The 20,577-nt window shown below is 38.2% G+C and overlaps 1 protein-coding gene across 1 annotated transcript in view; it reads right to left on the bottom strand.

Annotated features, from left to right (window-relative positions):
* LOC131359257 (AT-rich interactive domain-containing protein 1B-like) overlaps positions 1-20,577 on the bottom strand; it is a 219,913-nt gene that overhangs the window by 33,081 nt on the left and 166,255 nt on the right. Inside the window, exons 7-8 of the mRNA XM_058398965.1 lie at positions 16,492-16,653; positions 6,005-6,329 (exon numbers count right to left, since the gene is read on the bottom strand). Coding sequence (XP_058254948.1) covers positions 6,005-6,329; positions 16,492-16,653 — 487 coding nt within the window. The remainder of the gene's footprint in view (positions 1-6,004; positions 6,330-16,491; positions 16,654-20,577) is intronic.

The raw sequence follows: 20,577 nt of genomic DNA, 5'->3' as shown, positions 1-20,577 counted from the left end.
CATCCATGAGAAACAGAGGATCATTCCTGTTATCACTTACACTATAGCAGCTACAAACAGCACCAGCATCACTTTTTCTTTCAAAAGGACAAAGCAGAGCTTGTCATCTTACCAAAAAAGTGCAAAGTCCTCTGTCCTGAAGATGTCACTATTATGGAAAAAAAAGTCCTGACGGTAACAAAGCTCTCACATTACAGCTTCCTTCCATAAACATTAATAAACTTTTCTGTACAGGAAGCTTCACTATATCAACAAGACTTTTGAATCATTATTGAATTTTTATTGTTATTAGCTTTAGAGTTACTACAGAAGCAATAATTTATGTATTAGAAGAGCATTAATGTAAACTAGTGATTTAAACGAAAGCCTACACTATTGTCAGGACTGCTGCTATAAAAAAAATACCCCAATCAACACCTTCTGACCAATCAGATTGGAGAACAGTATTGTGTTATGATACAAACAACCTAGTACGTATTTAAAGTAATACTGAAGAGAAAAAATTGCAGAATATTTCCTCTTTACTCCATAGCAGTCGTTGATCAGCCTACGTTGTTGGATAATACAGAAGGTCTACCATCTCGAAATCTTTCACACACAGCATTTATTTTTATATGCATTTAGGTAGGAGTGCAACGAAACATCATTATCACGGCCTTCATCATATAAATGTGCGATTTATAACTTATAAAAGCATTACATGAATTATACATCTGATGCAAATGCACTGTTCGAACACCAGAGGTCCTAATCTGTGCACCCCATAGAGCTAAACTATATACATAGATAGCTCAGAATCACAATGACTGGCACACAATATAGGTTATATAACTACATCATAATAGTTAAAAAAGGATCTTCAGTAGCTTTTAAATGACTGTGGCAATCTACAATCAACGCAGCCGCACGAACGTTTTCGCGTTTCAGCCGATAGAGACTGTTGAATCAATACGATTTTACTTTATAAATAAATTTATTTAGGATATAATGAACATGTACTGCATTTTATTTACAATATGAAACCTCTGTAGACATTTTTATTGATCCTACACGAATGTATACTGTGTATGGTCCGTAAAATAAAAAAAAATCTTTTCAGTCAGAATTTTTCTTCCTTCGAATTTAGTTTAGAATCAAAATTAATTTGCGAATTGATAATTAACGTAAATCGAATTGAATCGCTTTGTATTGTGACACCACTACACTTGCTAAGAAAGCCATTACCCATAACAGGTCACTTCTAGTCTTTCAGGAGACTCCTTACAGAGTCACTCTGAAATAAATCACCTGCTGAATGACAAAACGTAATTACGTTTGTGGAAAAAGAAATATAAATGTGTAGAAAATGTGTCTTTGGTTCGTAGTTCCAGGTCAAAACTAATGAAGCAACTACCGCATATTTCCGTCTCAGCTAATCAGCTACACCGGAGAACATGAGAAAGCAGTCCATTTGATTTTTTGCCAAACCCTCAAAATTGGTACAGATGTACCCACAACAATGTTCATTATGGCTGTAATAAGACATGGGGACGCGACACACATCAGTCCCAAAGAGCTGATCCTTTAAAAGAGAGGAGGGAAACGCACAGAGAGGGAAATGGGAGAGCAGGCTGGCGGAGGTTATGAATTATATATGGATTCAATTTGCTCTCAAGGCAAAAGGCAGGCACGGCTGGAGCCTGACTCAACCAAAAAAAAAAAAGAAAAGAAAAAAAAAGAGGGAGAGAGATCCAGAGTAAAATACAAAATGAAAGGACACTTTTTAACATATTAAATCCTTGAGAAAGCCTCACATCAAACAGGAGGCAAAATCATTCATTCCCGCCATTTATTAAAGCCAACTCTGCGTGCCAAGGCTACGAGCCACATCGCTGGGGGCCACATTGGATTCCTGACATCCAAGCAGGTCTTATTTATTTAGCAAATTTACTTACTAAGGAGGTCAGAAATGAATTATTTGGTGAGGATTTGCCTGTGAGCCGTTTTTTTTTTTTGATTTTCCCATTTCCTTTGATTTGGTTCAGCCCTCCTCTTTTTTTTTTTTTTTTAAAGGATTGCCGTCGTCAGTTTTCTCCCAGAGGTGGTTTTCATCACTCTAGGAGAATTATGAGTTGCTCATAGCTCCTGAACTCGTTTAGAAATGCCAGTTTTCCCTGCTGCAATCCTTCCTTCACTACAGAAGAGGACGCTTTCTGACTGTAAACGTGGCTTTGAGACCCATCCGTGGCAACATCAAGAAGCGCTGCTGTAATGACTGAGAGACATTAAGATGTACTTGATGATGAACATTTGTTTTCCCTTCCTGTGAGAAGCTGTATTTCTGGGTGGGACTGTAGACTCTTTGTCCCTGTCCGTAATGTGGCCTTTTAGAGTAGTTCAATCATCTTTCATCCATCTTCAGGAACTTGATCCTGGTCATAGGCACTGCAGATCAGAAGCCTATCTCAGTAACACTGTGTACGAGGTGGGAATACATCTTGGTCCATTATAGCTCAAACCTTTTCTTAATGGCTAACATGCTCTGTTCATACTGCATCCTGGGACAGTTCATACTGCATCTTGGGACAGTGTAACACACTCAGACCTTCAGAAAGAGGGTAAACTCTACCATCTGCCACATACATGAGTTCACAGAGGCCTGTGATTGGCTATAATCGCTGTGATTGACAAGAAAAAATTAGATGCTCCCACTCTAAGAGCATGACCAATCTTGCTCCTTTCGCTGCTGGCTATAAATAGTATTGTCGGGATCTGAACTGAAATCTGAAAAAAACTGGAACACTGCTATGTATATATTCAGTAACAGGTGTGGTTTTATTCCTCTTATACTACAACAATTTGTATTTTGTAATTTGTAGTTATTTAACATCAGGAACCCAAGTTAATTCCTGTTATCACTTATGTTATGATAGAGCAAATTTAGAATACAACAACTTGACACTGGAGAGTCTTTCCAAAACAGTTACAGAAACATCTCCTTACAGAAAACATCACCATAGCAACAATTACTTTCATTTAATTTCTGCATAGTACATCATGTTCTATTCTTACAAATGATTAGTCCAAAGCTATAGAACTTACACCGATCAGGCATAAGATTATGACCACCTGCCTTACATTGGGTTGGTCCCCTGACCCGTCGAGGCAGGGACTCCACTAGTTCCCTGAAGGTGTGCTGTGGTATCTGGCGCCAAGATGTTAGCAGCAGATCCTTTAAGTCCTCTTAGTTGCAAGGTAGAGCCTCCATGGGCCTCACCTCGCTACATACAGGACTTAAAGGATACTTACAGGAAATAAAGGATACTTTTGATAGATATTGACCATTGCAGACTCTGAACACCCCACAAGAGCTGCATTTTTGGAGATGCTCTGATCCAGTCATCTAGCCATCACAATTTGGCCCTCAAATCCTTACGCTTGCCCATTTTTCCTGCTTCTAACTTTGAGGACAAAATGTTCACTTGCTGCCTAATATGTCCCACCCACTAACTGGAGCCATGATGAGGAGATCATCAGTCTTATTCACTTCGCCTCTCAGTGGTCATAATGTTATGCCTGATCAATGTACTTTGTGATACTGTGTTAAAAACTTTGAATGTATTTAATAATCACCAATAAAGAAAAGAAAAGTTAACATAGAGCTGCTCGTTTTTCACGTTGGGCTTTAAAAGACTGCAGCACTGGATGTGTGGATGTATTTTACACTCAGTGAGTAATAACCTATTCCGGTAGAGACAAAGACCTTTCAATGCTTCATCCTTTCAAAGTCCAGAAATGATATTAAGAACACACACACACATACACACACACACGCACTTCACAAACTTTAAACTCCATTTTACATTCAAAGATGCCCTCTTAGCCAAGGAGAAGCTGTAATCGCATCAACAGCATCCGATAAGAAACCCAATGCAGCTGAAGACTGTGTATACAGAAACTGGGGATTGTTGTGTAGATTAATATGCAGTGTGTAGAATTTCCTCAAGTCTTTCTGAATCAGCACAACTAAATTACCGAATCCCAGGAGTAAGAATATGAATATTCAATAACAAAAGCACGGCATAAAACCCACTTTCAGGCCTCAGCCAAGCATAAACAAACGCTTAAGGAAAAGTTGCTGTCTACTCGGACTGTACACGAAAGCAGGAAGGCATAGAGTCACTTCTGAATACAATATGTGCAGTGAGACATCTTATTGCAGCTAATTTTTATATAGGCGAGGTACATACTTGATTATGCTACATATCTTATGCAAACTGCACACACACACACACACACACACACAGGGTAGAGTTAGGAATCAAACCCCCATCCCAGAGGTTTGAGGCAAAAGCACTAAGCATTAAGCCATCGATTCAATCCCTCCACCACAACATTCTTATTATCATATTATAATGCTATTCAACTGTCTTATGTTTTCAGTATATTGCTGTTATCCTGTATTTAACCCAGTAACAACTGTTTATCCACTTGCCATTATTTTCTCCGAAACAGCCTGTGTACAGATACTATACCAGCTTCTAAAGCACCACCTTTCCAGACACTGACCCATGAGGCAGTATAAACAGACATGATACATGACAGACATGAGAGCAGCCGCCATCAGTTTCATTCCTGCTAAAAGGCTACTGTATCTCTATAACAGCTCAAATTTGTTGAGGAGCTCCGAACAAAGTGCATCCTCTGTCCTCTAAACCCGTACACACACACACACACACCTGTCAGAATGCCTCCATAGTGCTCGAGGAGGAAAAGAGAAAGCTCAGCATTAGAGGTCACCTAAAAAGACGATTACGATGAGATGTACGGCGTGGATGGTGCTTGCGGCATATAATTTTTCTGCGGGTGTGTGTAGACGTCTGAGAGACAAAGAGAGACAGGAGTGACAGCCCGTCTGATTGCGCCCAGCAGTAGTCATCATGTCATGCCACTTCTTATTGGCAGAGAAGCTTTCTCTTAATGGTTTTCTTAGCATTTACACACAGGCTGCAGCACAGACTCATATCTCCCATTAATCACCGGAGTGTCAACACAAACTTCTCCTCCAAATGCCAAATGGCCTGTGATGTATTGACCAGAGCCCTCCACAAAGGCGCCTGTTAACAATGCTTGGACAGCACTTAATTTGTCATTATTACCACGCTAGAAAGATGATGGCTCTCCTTTCACATCTGTAAAAAGCATTATGATAATAGTGCCATGAACGTTCAAAACACTGACCACAATGACTTTATCTGACAGAGTTATGAATAGCTTTACAGTGTGAAAAATTAATGGGTAAAAAAAAGTCACAATGATCATTACGGGTTCTCTTATGAGCTGCCACTGTAGGGCAGATGGTATGCACGTAGCAAGTAGGCCTGGATTCCAACTTTCCGAACATTAATGAAACTGAGAAAATATTAATGAGTAAAACGTGTAATTTGAACACCATGGCAGTTCATCTGCCCCAACACAGGGGTGCTAACATTTGTTTAAAAGCTGAGCACTGCACATGACTAAAATAAAGACTGAGCTCATACTGGAATCATACCAGCTACATAGATTTTCCCGAATTTTTATACCTTATAATGTCTTTTCAATCACTTTAACCATTATGTAACCTGGTTAGTGACGAGACTAAAATCCCTTTTTTTATTATTATTATTATTATTTTTTTTTTTTACAAGTGAGCGTCTGCCAAGGAAGCAGCAGAATAGTTAGCAGACACAACATTCAGAGACTATAACAAATAACACTTAAATAAACACAAATAACCATAGTGTGAGATGCTTGCATACTGAAAATAGTGCCTTATAAATAACTTCAAATGAGATGCTCTTATTTAATATATATCCAGACTCAATTCTCAAGACTTTCAAGCATTCACATAAACTCTCTCCACGATAACCAACATATTAACGCATCTAAGGTAGTGTTTGTTCACAACTTTGCCCTAAATGACTTAAATGACTGTTAGCTCTTGTCTTTCAGTATTACTAACACACACTTGTAAAAGTCTTACCTCCCCTGTGCAGAGTTGCCTGTTGGATGCACTGTTGCCATTGGACCATCCATAGCTTTACGATTCACATTTCCTGCAGGAGGACCCATCCCTGGACCAGCGGACTGTGGCATGCTGGGAGAAGTGGGTGCCATGCTGTTCCCACCACTCACGTAGACTCGATTGCCAGGGGGTCCTGGTGTACGGCCCATGGACATGGGTTGCCCTGGTCCTTGTCCATGCATGGGGCTGCTGGCGTTCATGCCCAGGCTGTTGTTCATGCCAGGCCCCAGACTGCTGCAGTTAGTGGTGGTCATTCCTCCATAGGGATGTCTCGAGTAGTTACCTACGGTAGAAGAAAGGAAAAAAAGGATCAGTAAATAAAATGGTTGTGGACTCCTGGCCAATCCAGTCAGGTTGTTGGAAGATCCCATTCCAGATTTAGTCTCCTCTGTGGTTATAGTAACCTCCACTCTTCTGGGAAAGCTTTCCACTAGATTGTGGAGTATGGCTGTAGGGATTTGTATTCATTCAGCTACAAGAGCATTAGTGAGGTCAGGCACTGATGTGTGAGAAGGTCTGGTGTTCAGAATTCCAGCTAAGGTCACCTCACTGTGAGGACCTCACTTTGTGCACAAGGACACTGTACTGCTAGAGCATGTTTGGTTCACTGAGTAGCAGTGTAGGCAAATCTTAATTCTACAGCATACAAAGAGATTCCAGACAGCTTTGTGCTTCTAATTTTGTAACATCATTTGCGGATGTGTTTTTTGCTGTGCATTTTTTTTTAAATAAAGCACAGTCATTAAACATGGCAATTAATTAACCTTCAATTACTGTAAAAAGACATTAAAAACATTATCTTTCCCTAATTACCAAATTATGGTAAAACTCCCAGCTGTACAGTTGCTTTAAACAAGATAGGAAAGTGTCTTTGGAGCATCTTGTACAAAACTTCACACATACAGTCCTTTTGTGAAAATGCTGACTGCAGAAGCTTTGCAGTTATCCAGATCATATAAATCTCTTGTTTTTGGACGTCTAGGAGACATTTTTTAATAATCTGTCATAAAGCTCTGTTCTCTGTCCCATCTTAGAGAGTCCACATAAGGGCCAAAAGGGGATGTTTAGAGCTCTTTTCCAAGAGTGTCCAGCTGCTCTGTAATATAACATAAGCAAGAGCTTAAAAAAAGCAGCTGGCTTTATGTGTCTCCGCAGGATTATATGTTAATCTTTATCAAACTCAGAGGTCTTCCAGGAACAGGTGTATTTATATTGAGATAATATGACACTTTAATTGTGCACAGGTTGACTCCATTACACTAATCATGACTTCTGGGGCTTTCACATTAACAACCATTATGTTTCTATATGTTTAAATAATCATCTAATGACTTTTCAATGTATGTAAAAAAAAAATGGGGGTCAAGTGATTTACTTCATCAAGCCACTGTAACACTAAATTTGGGGAGTACAGGGCCTGATTAATAGCTTGCAGGCTAATATCTCTTTTCCTGTATGTGCTGGTGGAATCCCTTCTATGTGTTAATGGCACTCATCAACTTAACGCCGAGTTTAAAGACATCATAGATCTCCCTCGGTTAAGTAGAACTTAACAAGCAAAATATCTTTAGGACCAACTCAAGTGTCTACATATAATGTACAAGTCTGTAAGATAAGCTATCCTGCGCCATGCAGTAGTCCTGTATATCTGTTCATGCCGCAGTGGACTTTAGCTTTTATGTGGCTGTAATTATCATCAGAAGCTTGATGGCTTTCCACATTGAAGATGTGCTGAATGGACAAAGTGCAAACAGAATGAACATTGTATAGGCTGTTTAAATGCAAGTAAATAATCAGAGAGTGCTGGGAGGCAGGAATCCAAAAAGGTGTATTCTAGTTCACCTAAACAAACACACTCCATTGCGGCCACAGAGTCAAACCTATAACCTAGAACTAACAGAAATAACACCCAGGGAAAAAGGACTATCTTTATCCGTAACAATTACTATCACAGCCGCAAATGCAGCTCCGTAGGTGAGTCATATTAGGTTAAATGCTAATTTGCACCATACGCTCATAATCAGCCCTTTTTATATGTCAGCTGTCAAAGCACCATGAGGTAAATAGCAAATTCTCAAAGAGGCCAAAGAGTCACATTTGATTTGCAGGTGCATTTCTCACTACCCTGCCTTTAAACCCACTTGTATCAAAGACCAGCATATAAAGCCACACAAACTTGCACTAAACCTGGAACGCTCAGGAACAGAACAAGTGCTATGGTCTGATAAGGCATCCGCACACATCTGGAGTCGTTTATATTAAGGGAAAAACCAAGTCTTCAGAGTTTTCCCCAATGTCCACGGCTGTTAAACATGATGGATCCATAACAGTATAGACAGCCCTTGTGCGTGAGTTATTAGGTCAGCAATTGCTCTGAATGTCTGTACAATGCCCAAACAAGAAGCCATATTACACAACCAGACACTGTCTAACGCGGAAAAAATTCATGAACCTTTCAAAAACCTTTTCACGTGGAAAAACATATCCTGCAATATATATATAGCTCCAAAAACTAGAAATAATCCTGAAGATCTATATACATGCATGTTTGGTGGATATTTTAAGAGCCAGAATCAAGAAAGCATGAACTGTGGCTGAGCAAAAACAGATCAAATCCTGATATTCAGGCTCCTTATTGGTGCAAAAGAAAAGTGTTCATCTCTATCACGAGTTTAAATCTCGAATTCCAAGATAGGTACCTTGACTGTTCTGTCTTGGTGGGAGGGTTAGCATACTCTCTCTCCTGTCAATCACAGTGACACTAGGCATCTTGACATCTACATTAAAGGAGGTGGATAACGCATGCAAAAGGGGGCAGATAACGCTTTCTTCCAAATATGTTAGGCACCTCAGGAGAAGCACTTTAGCTTTCTAAACCCTAGTGAGATTCCTGGTGACTGGAAGAACAAATTAGGGAGAAAATCAGGGGGTGGGTGGAAACCCAGCCATTTATTCACTGTGTGAGAAAACATATATGAAAAAAAAGTGCTATCAGCCCTCTTCCGCATACATCTGTAGATGCCCGTGATTGGCTTGCATCACTGACAGGGGAAGTAGAGAATACCTTCCTTCAGGCCTGAAAACAATGAGTTTTCCAGATATATTTAAAAATAATGATCCAGAATGAAGTTGCACATCAACTATGAACTAAGTCAATTTATTCTGAAAAAAAACAATAAAATTATTCTAATAATATTATTATTGGATGTTCTATATATTGTTAAATGTTCTATATACACTGATCAGCCATAACATTACAATAGGAGATATTGAATAACACTGATTATCTCCTCATTAGTGGGTGGGATATATTAGGCAGCAAGTGAACATTTTTTCCTCAAAGTTGATGTGTTAGAAGCAGGAAACATGGGCAAGTGAGTTTGACAAGGGCCAAATTGTGATGGCTAGACCACTGGATCAGACCATCTCCAAAACTGCAGCTCTTGTGGGGTGTTCCCGGTCTGCAGTTGTGATGAACTGGTGACAGGGTCATGGGTGTCCAAGGCTCATTGATGCACATGGGGAGACCCGTGTGGTCCAATCCAACAGACAAGCTACTGTTGCTCAAATTGCTGAAGAAACTAATGCTTCTGATAGAAAGGTGTCAGAATCCACAGGAAAAGGGGGACCAACACAATATTACGCAGGTGTTATGCCTGATCAGTGTATGTAAACATAATATCCATCTTCTGGTATATGGATCCCAATACAATGGTTATAACCTGACAGCACTGAGGTTTGCTAATTTATCTGTTGTTGACCATAATAAACACTCTTGCATGTCAGTCATTAAAAAAGGAAACAAATTTAGAAGATAAAAAAAGATTAAATTGATATCTAATCAGCTTACTGATTGCTTGAGCGGACAGTAATCATTGTGAACAGTGTGATCTACTGTACGTGTGTCTCTCCTGCAACAAACAAAAAGTAAGTTAAGTAAAAACCATGGTGTATGGCTGTCTATACCTTATGGCATATTTTTTTCTTCTTCTTTGTGTCAGCTCTTATGAGACCATATTTCTTGCTTTCCGAAGCAAGCTGATGACAGAGAGCTGCCAATAAGCCACTCCTGAGGCGTTAAAGCCCACAGGTCTCTTTATTTGCAGGGAAGAGTCTCTCTTGCAATATTTCAGTAAGTTTAAAACTGTTGCGTGATGCAATCAAACCAAGCAGCTGACCTATTGTGTAATATCCACCACTCATCATTTATTCAGCATTATGTATTCATTGTTTCTATTGCCTTTGGCTTACATAAACTTATCAAAATAAGAAGAAATAAAAACACACACACACACACACGCTGAGAGATAGAGAGTGAATATTGCAAAAAAAGCAATATTGTGAAAGTTTTGTCAAACTTTTTTTTTTTTTCATATTCATTCCGTCCTCCTGCTCGTTTCGGCTTGGATAATGTACATAAAACAATCCCGTCCTTACTGTAAATATGCTCTAAGCAATCCAGATTACACAGAGAATCGAAATCAAACTGTCATTTCCAATAATTCCACATACGTATTTACATAGTAAGCATTGCACATTTCTAATATGATATATTCCATCTGTTATTCTAATATTATATGCTATATGTTGTCGGTGTTTTTTTTTTCTTCTTTCTTTTTGTTTTTAATAAAAATATTTTTTTTAATATTCCTGGGTTTGATGCATAGTGCTTAGTGATGAAACATTCTATAGAAATAAAAAAGTATAGGTATATATGTATAACATAATATATAATATTTGCCAACTACAAGTTACCCCAGAGCATGTGTACTAATAACACTATAATAGCTAATAATACTACAATTTTTTAAAACCTTATATTTGACACCAAATCGATATTTTGAACAATACATTCAATATAGCAAGGCCTAATATAAAAATAATTTAAACTTTTTTTGTGTTGCAAAAATAATTAGTGAGGTAACATTTCGATAGTATACTGAATAATAATAATAATAATAATCATAATAATAATAATAATAAATTGCTTAATGTTTTTTGTTAGTTTAAAAGAATTTGACCTTAATAAGTTTTATTTTAATTTAATTTAATCACAATTAAATCACAGAATTTTTAGACCATGCTTTAGCATACCTATATTTATACAACTCGAAGGTCTTAATTTAATATTGAGCCGAGGTCCATGCTGAATACAGCTATTTTTTGAAAACTTATTGTCTGGTTCTCTAATCAGGTCCTTGTTCCCTCTAGCGAGGTAGGCAGGTAGACGCCCTTGACACCTTTCCCTCCCTTATAATCAGTAACTTGGACTGCTTTGCTATTATGCAGAAATTACGTTTAGAATCAGTGAACATAAAAAAATAAAAAAAATACTGTGTTTTCTTTTCAAGAGGATATTTATTTAGATTTCTAGGTAGGTACTTTAGTTAAGGCTCATGGCCTAATCCCTAGAAAATATGTCTGGAAAAGGGGATCAAGTCTCTGTCAGTCCCTGAGGCTTTCCCTGCTCAGAATGACAATCACAGAGAATAACAGCGCTCCGTGTGAAAAACCTGCCTCAAATCATGAAAGGAATTTCAATATCAACAAAGTGTTCCAATGAAAACGAGTTCAACACAGCGGTGCGGGAAATGCACCTGAGATTTATACGGCATCTGAATGGAGCTGATATAATACTCCTAAAATTACATGCTGAGAGTAGAGTCTCGAAATACAATAACAGGTTATGGACAAGTGGCGATTTTTCAAAGATGACTGCATGGTGTAGTGGGATTTGAAGCTGAAACATATCCAGGTTTTCATGCTGTGCAGTCACGATGTAACTCTGAAAAGAACTGAGGCTGATCTGGCATGCTGTTCTGCACTTCTGTCAAACCCTCAATGTTCTTTGCAGTGAAAGCTCCTGGACCTCAGAGAGTCCTGTGCAGCTGCCTGGCTGCCTTCACACTTGCTTGGCTAGCTTTGGCCATCACTGACACTGTGTGTCTTGGCTGCACTTTTGGCTTGATTTTAAAATGGGTCCATGAGCCACAAAGTGCTGGACTCAGCCCTCATATAGTTCTCCAGCTTGTCTACTCTTCATTTTCCATTGACATGGTGTCAGGAATTCCCCTCCAAGCTCAAGGCAGGGTTCAGAGCATGTCATGTTTTGCTTTGAGTTCACTTCGCATCCTTTTGTTTATGACATACTTTTTTTTTCATTTTGGTTTCCATTACTTTCCTGTAACAGTACTGTTACTCGACTGTATTCATTGTATCCTTCTGTGTTTAAACCCTTTATTAGTATGTCTACACATACCAGACATTTTTCCCCACAAGTCCCATTTCCACTTTCCCACCACCACACAGCAAAAACAAACTTTTCAACAGACTTCTTAAACTACTGCAGCATATACGGTATGCATAAAAATCCAGGCCAGGCCATCCCATTTGCCCAGGGCTTTTACTTCCTATCATTAACTTGCTAATAAAATAAAATACAATAGCACCACATAAAAAAAATAATACAGTCTCATAAGACAGCAGATCTTACAACACCGAAGAAGGCGAATGTCTAGTCCTGTTATTGATCTGCTGCTCAAATTGTTCGAACGTGTCTGAGCACTGACGCACTGAGCGCAGGAGAGAAAAGCAAACTTATGCGGCGTCACAGGGTGTAGCACGCTCAGAGGAAAGAGATATCTGACATAACCCCTTCATGCATGCATGCATGAGCTCACAGACATACATGATTGTCTAAGGTCGCTGTGATTAATAGGGAAGAGAGGTTTTGCTCTCTTGGACTCCTGTAGCATCATAAAGATTAAAAATGATCTAAGGTAAACACTCGTCACGTGGAAACTCCAAATATTTACTTTTGATATTTCTCCTCTTTCCTTACACTGACAGTTTCATGTATACACCGTTCATGTACACTGTTTTTGTCTCATTTTAGTCTTTCTAATTCTCATGTTGTCCAGTTTTACATATTTCCTGTTTCCTGTCATCGTTTATAATTATACATACGATTACACAGATTCCTCGTCTGCCCATACCTTGACCCCTGCCAAGTTTCATGACTGTGATTCCTGGATTACTAATAAAAACACATCATGATTCAACTACTGGACATTACACACAGTTTAGAAATGTACGTTCACGGTATTTATCGGACGCAATTATCCAGAACGGCTTAATTGTTTTTTTGTATCTCATCCTATACAACTGAGGGTTAAGGGTCTTGCTCAGGGACCTAGCCATGGAAGCTTGGTGGACCTGGAATTCAAACCTACAACCGTCTGATCAGTAGTTCAACACCTTAACCATTAAGCTATATTTAGCTTTATTACTAGTCAGGATTGAACCGGTTGCTTGTCCCAGGAACACTGGACGAGGTGCATGAAACACCTGATGTTCTACACCCGAGATTCGAAGTCAGATAAGAAGCAAAAGCCGTCACAAAGCAGTGAGATGACTTCAGGAACCTTATAAAGCAGTGAGGCAGCAACACTACCTGCTGCACCGCTGTGTCACCACAGGATCTGGAAGAAGTTCAATAAAAAGCTTGTTTGCTCCAAGTGAATTCATCACTGCCTTTTGTTTTCTCAGTCTTTATCTTCTAAAATGTGACCTTCTTTTCAATAATTTGGTCAGTCATAATCATATTACACCAGTCAAAAGTTGATCAGTTGATAAATCATTTAGAATGACTTTCTATTTCCTGAAGGGTCTCTTGAATTTTTTTTGCTTACTAAAAACCCAGCAGCCAGCTTTGTGATATTTCACCCTTTTCCATTTTTTCTCCCTGAATATCTGTTGGTGCTTGGCAACATCGCCTCTTCAGGGGTGATAAGGGCTGCCTCTCAATCGCCAACTCTGTCCTTTACAGCCACTCAGGAGCTCATCTTTAACCCCGAGTGCTGACACAAATAACTGAATAGATGTGGAGATTCTTTCCAGCCATGGTTCTATTTCTCCCTAAAGCAGCCGAACCCATGGTACTGGCTATTCTAGTGTCTTCTCAAGCAAAAAATGAATAGCTGTCTTTTTATCAGTCTCATCCCTTCAAGCTAGCCTCTGCCATCTTTCCCCGCGATCGTCATTGTAAGGTACGGCATTTATATTGGGCCGCGGGGAGAGAGAAACTGCCGTGAGTTACCAATTACATGGAAATTCAAAGCATGGTCACACATTCAGGCGACGCTCTTCCTGAGCTGTATTTAATCCTCGCTCTCCCGCAGGAGAAGAGGACTGTGACCGACCAAATTAGAGACACTGCTTCCTCAGCACTCTTCACTCAGCACCCCGTTCGCTCGTTCCGGTCAACAGCACTAAAAGTTCGCCATGTAAATTGCTGCAGAAATTATTTCCTGTTTAAACTTAAACTTTAGTCTACAATTTCATCCCTGTCAAAATTCGTCAATACGTTTTTTTCATTCTACTTAATGTTAAAAGGTGGGTTTATAAAGTATCAGTGAGGTATGATAAATAAAACCCTGGTATAAATATTACAATAAACGGGGTAATTGGTACGAGTGGTACTTGATTGACGGTGCTTGTTATAGTCAAACATTGCTCCTGTCGCTCTGGAGCGACTTGAACGCTGCTGAACATGACCTCTGTGGAAAGACCTTGAGAGAAATCACACTTTTACACACTTTTTATTTTTTGACAGCTGACATTTCATTTCATCCTCTTTTTTCCTCTAACTCATCAGTTTTCTTTCCTTTCTCGCTGCTTCTGCTACCTTTCCTTTTTCGTGGCCTGAGGCCCAAGATTCTCTCCTAGCCACCTCAGCAGCTCTCTCTCAGCAGGGCGTCTTGGGTGAAGTACAGATTCGGCGTGCCTCAGGGCTCTCTGCTTGGCCCCTTCCAATTCCAAATTTTTTTACCCTTTCAAGGCTAAACAAGTACGAGCGTTTCTCAGGTTTTCAAATCGTACAAGTCGAGCCGCTTCTTCTGTTCCTTAAATGTTAATGAATTGAATTAAAGCGCAGTTTTGCTGGAAAATGGTGTGCGTTCGAACATGAGAGACTGTGGGAAACTGTGAAGCTTAATTAACACTGGTAAACTGTATAGAGCAAATTTCACGGATGCATACAAAGTGATTTTGTGATAACACATCCTTAGTCTATAATTCAGGCATGAAATAATTTCGTGTATGCGCTAAGCTCCTGCCTGCAGGCAACATCCCAAGCAGCCCACTGTAGAGCAATCAGAGGCTTGGAGCGCATTTCCATGTTGGTTTAACGGGTTAGTAATTCTCTGGCAGGAGGTAAGACAGAAAACAGATTGGCACTTCATCAAGAACAACAAGCAGCAGCTGGCTGGCCCGTTCACCCTGGCCTGACCCGACTGGGCTCTCAGAACCCGAGCCTGGCGTGAGCTCCATGCCATGACTCTGGGGATGGCCAAACTCCAACACACATGTTACTAAGCAGGAAGAAGAATCTTTCACAGGCTTGCAAAAGCACACTTGAGTTTTCACACAAGCCAGGTTTCACTTTCCTTCCTTAAGGCCTTTTTATACGCTCGTTATTAGTGTCACTCTCCTCGCAATACATTTGCAGAATAGAGAGAGCGTGGACGGGAATAACAAAAAAAAAAAAAAAAAAAATCTAAGGGAACCATTCATCAATGTTGAACAGGGAAGGTCTGAGGGAGATTACGAAAGGAAAACAGACGGTGCATTTATCACATTGACACATTAAAGCACACAACGTGAATTCCATAATATTGTCTTTGTTGTGGCACTGAAGGATAACAGCATCATAAATACTAACATATGGTCTTATCTACCCAGCCAGGAAGACAAAAAAAAAGACCATGTTGATATTCAGTGAGTGAGACTGAAATATCTTTTTCCTTAATTTTTTTCCCCCCTCCTGAATTCTTCCATTATTACTGTAATTATTCCTCAGCAGTATGGGAGACTATTTCAGGATAACACTAGACAGTGGTTTAGCCAGAGGTCAGGGATGGAAGACTGCAGTTGGATTGGACGTTTCAGTTTCTACAGCAACACAGCCTAACCACAGCTGATTCCTTTTGTCCTTGAAGCTTGAGGCAAACCAAAACAGGTCAGAGAAGCCACAAAATGAACCTGACCTCCTCTACCTGCATGCGGTGATTTTAATGAAGTCATCTGTACAGTCTACACTTTATAGAAGGTGACACTTAAAGCACTGACCTCTCATAATTAAGCGGGGCATTAAAATTAATTTCAGGGCACAACTTTTTAATAACAGCCGCCGAGTTCATTTTTATTTCATTCGTCCAGTGGAAATGGAAAAAGAGCCAGGTGGTTCAACTTCATGAATATTCTTGCTGACCCCTCAAACCTCCGCTCACATTTCTTCCTTTCTGTAAGACGGAACAGTGCGCTGGATAGAGAAGCGGTGCTGATTGAGGAAAACACTGAATCCAAAAGAAAGTGCTTGGATATGGAGTGAAAATTAATAGATCCATTCAGTTAATGATTATGAAAGACGTGAGAACAGCAGCTACCTTGTGGGCCGTAGGGACCGCTCGGAGGTCCGTAGGAACCAGTGGAGTTCTGCTGATAGACGCTCATCCCATGCTGCATCTGGTTCCTGGATGACAGATGTGGAGAGATGGGCGGGCCGGACTGCTGAGGACCATACTGGTTTTGACTCCTCCGCATGAAGGCTGGAGCACACATGCAGGAACGAGAAGATGGCATCATCATCATCATCATCATCATCATCAAGAGAAAGCACAGCTTTGTGAGGAAACTCAATTCAAATGTAAATTTATTTGTATAATGATTTTAATGCAGCGTTAAAGAAATCAGGATGTAGATTAAAGATTCACAATGAACGAGTCAGAGGTGACAGTGGTGAGGAAAAACTTACAGAGGAATAAGACTTTCTTCTTTCTTTCTTTCTTTCTTTCTTTCTACATTTTTTGAAACAATATTTGTAATGTTCTTAATCATTTCAGTGATATAAATGTTTGCATTTTTTTTCTTTTCTTTTCTTTTTTTTCTTTTCTTCTCTTTACATTATATGCAATTTTCCAAATCATTCCAGTGTCAGTGTTATAAAAGTTTTTCTTTCTTTCTTTCTTTCTTTCTTTCTTTCTTTCTTTCTTTCTTTCTTTCTTTCTTTTTCTACGTTTTTTGAAACAGTATTTGTAATGTTCTAAATCATTTCAGTGTCAGTGACATGATTGTTTGCATTTTTTCTTTTCTTTTCTTTTCTTTTCTTCTCTTTACATTATATGCAATTTTCCAAATCATTCCAGTGTCAGTGTTATAAAAGTTTTTCTTTCTTTCTTTCTTTCTTTCTTTCTTTCTTTCTTTCTTTCTTTCTTTCTTTTTACATTTTTTGAAACAATATTTGTAATGTTCTAAATCATTTCAGTGTCAGTGATATAAATGTTTGCATTTTTTTTCTTTTCTTTTCTTTTCTTTTCTTTTCTTTTCTTTTCTTTTCTTTTCTTTTCTTTTCTTTTCTTTTCTTTTCTTTTCTTTTCTTTTCTTTTCTTTTCTTTTCTTTTCTTTTCTTTTCTTTTCTTTACATTATATGCAATTTTCCAAATGATTCCAGTGTCAGTGTTATAAAAGTTTTTCTTTCTTTCTTTCTTTCTTTCTTTCTTTCTTTCTTTCTTTCTTTCTTTCTTTCTTTTTCTACGTTTTTTGAAACAGTATTTGTAATGTTCTAAATCATTTCAGTGTCAGTGACATGATTGTTTGCATTTTTTCTTTTCTTTTCTTTTCTTTTCTTTTCTTTTCTTTTCTTTTCTTCTCTTTACATTATATGCAATTTTCCAAATCATTCCAGTGTCAGTGTTATAAAAGTTTTTCTTTCTTTCTTTCTTTCTTTCTTTCTTTCTTTCTTTCTTTCTTTCTTTCTTTCTTTCTTTTTACATTTTTTGAAACAATATTTGTAATGTTCTAAATCATTTCAGTGTCAGTGATATAAATGTTTGCATTTTTTTTCTTTTCTTTTCTTTTCTTTTCTTTTCTTTTCTTTTCTTTTCTTTTCTTTTCTTTTCTTTTCTTTTCTTTTCTTTTCTTTTCTTTTCTTTTCTTTTCTTTTCTTTTCTTTATATGCAATTTTCCAAATGATTCCAGTGTCAGTGTTATAAAAGTTTTTCTTTCTTTCTTTCTTTCTTTCTTTCTTTCTTTCTTTCTTTCTTTCTTTCTTTCTTTCTTTCTTTCTTCCTTCCTTTCTTTCTTTCTTTCTACATTTTTTGAAACAGTATTTGTAATGTTCTAAATCATTTCAGTGTCAGTGACATGATTGTTTGCATTTTTTCTTTTCTTTTCTTTTCTTTTCTTTTCTTTCTTTCTTTCTTTCTTTCTTTCTTTCTTTCTTTCTTTCTTTCTTTTTCTACATTTTTTGAAACAATATTTGTAATGTTCTAAATCATTTCAGTGTCAGTGACATGATTGTTTGCATTTTTTCTTTTCTTTTCTTTTCTTTTCTTTTCTTTTCTTTTCTTTACATTATATGCAATTTTCCAAATCATTCCAGTGTCAGTGTTATAAAAGTTTTTCTTTCTTTCTTTCTTTCTTTCTTTCTTTCTTTCTTTCTTTCTTTCTTTCTTTCTTTCTTTCTTTCTTCCTTCCTTTCTTTCTTTCTTTCTTTCTACATTTTTTGAAACAGTATTTGTAATGTTCTAAATCATTTCAGTGTCAGTGACATGATTGTTTGCATTTTTTCTTTTCTTTTCTTTTCTTTTCTTCTCTTCTCTTCTCTTTACATTATATGGAATTTTCCAAATCATTCCAGTGTCAGTGTTATAAAAGTTTTTTTCTTTCTTTCTTTCTTTCTTTCTTTCTTTCTTTCTTTCTTTCTTTCTTTCTTTCTTTTTACATTTTTTGAAACAATATTGTAATGTTCTAAATCATTTCAGTGTCAGTGATATAAATGTTTGCATTTTTTTCTTTTCTTTACTTTTCTTTTCTTTTCTTTTCTTCTCTTTTCTTTACATTATATGCAATTTTCCAAATCATTCCAGTGTCAGTGTTATAAAAGTTTTTCTGTCTTTCTTTCTTTCTTTCTTTCTTTCTTTCTCTCTCTCTTTTTTTCTTTCTTTCAAACTTTCTTTCAAACTTTCTTTCAAACTTTCTTTCGAACTTTCGAACTTTATTCACCAGTCTCTTGAACAATTCTCTTTACAAGCATCTAAAAAGCTCATCATGTTACTTAGAAAATAAAATCCTGACACTGGAGACTCCTTCCTTCGCTGCAAAACTGAAGTCAACAATATCAACCTAAACATATCTCTTCGGTAACACACTGCGCTAACCGTCTTCTGTGTTAACATCTTGAAGTTCCAGTGTACGTTGTATAGAAAAAAAAAGAAGAAGAACGAATCGGGACGAGCCCATAAAATAAACCTACGATTTGAATTACAGTGAGAACTACTGTGAGAGGTGATGTTATAGAAAATTAATAAACAGACATGACAACAAACTTTTCCACTCTCTATTTTTCCCATACTAAAAAAATTGACAAAACAAAACAATTCCAGTTATTTCCAGAGGCAATAGTATTTCTAAACCCTGCCAGATAGGTGCGACTGGTGGGTGATAAATGAGGAGCTTTATCACTTAATTCCCCTCATACGCTGTGAATTAACTAGAACAAAATTAGCAGGAAATGGGAAAAAATGACAATAGAAACAATCTAAAACATTATGTGAGTATTCACAAGCTGAATAGCTACCAAAAACTGACATTTAGAGCAGTCCTGATTGGACACGATATTAAATGGAGTGGCACTTTATTACATTTAAACCCCTGGGCAAACAGACGTAGGGGGGTGGTGGGGTGTCTACAATCCACTCAGATGGGAAAGGTTGCTTTTGTATGGGCTGCTCTGCACGCTAATATTGTAGATTAGGCTAAATGGAAATGTTCAGTAGAGCAGCGAGCGCCATCGCTGCTCCCCACTCAAGCTTCGTAAGAATGTGTGTGTCGAGCAGACGCCCAGCACTTTTTATTTTTTTTTTATTGAGTGGAGCCTTTCAGACACACACACACACACACATACATACACACAGGCGGTCAATCATCTCCCCATGCACTCTGTTCTGCTTGGGCAGCAGAACCCGGCTGGCTGTCTACCGGCTTCGGATGATGAGACGAGGGTTGAAAGTGCTTAGGCTGCCAGAGAGCGCAGCTTTAACGGGGGACATTATTGTAATGTTTTGCTTCCATTAATGTAAGGGAGTTTGGAGAAGAAAAAAAAAAAAAAAACACAGTGTAATACCGCATTTTAAATTGCCTGGAAAATGGATGGAGGAGAGAGGAACGCTGCGCAGACAGTGCTAAAAGCAAATAATGCATTCACACTCACTCACCCACCCGCCCCCAACATTTCCCCCTCCCTCCACCACCACCACCACCGCTACCACCTCCACCACTGACACCACCACATGCCTGGCTCAAACAGCTAGGCTCTTAGCTGGACAATAATAATCTGAGTGGTAAAAGAGGAAGAAAACAGCTGCTCAACTTGAATTTTATGGAAATACAATGAGTTCTGAAGGCTTGTGTAGTACCTGCAGGACTGGTCTATATATATATATATATATATTTTTTTTTTTTTTTACAGCATA

Source organism: Hemibagrus wyckioides, linkage group LG09, assembly GCF_019097595.1.
Source record: "Hemibagrus wyckioides isolate EC202008001 linkage group LG09, SWU_Hwy_1.0, whole genome shotgun sequence".
In the NCBI taxonomy this organism is placed as follows: domain Eukaryota; kingdom Metazoa; phylum Chordata; class Actinopteri; order Siluriformes; family Bagridae; genus Hemibagrus; species Hemibagrus wyckioides.
Note: the sequence above shows the minus strand (reverse complement) of the source record. Positions and strands in the feature narration are given on the sequence as shown.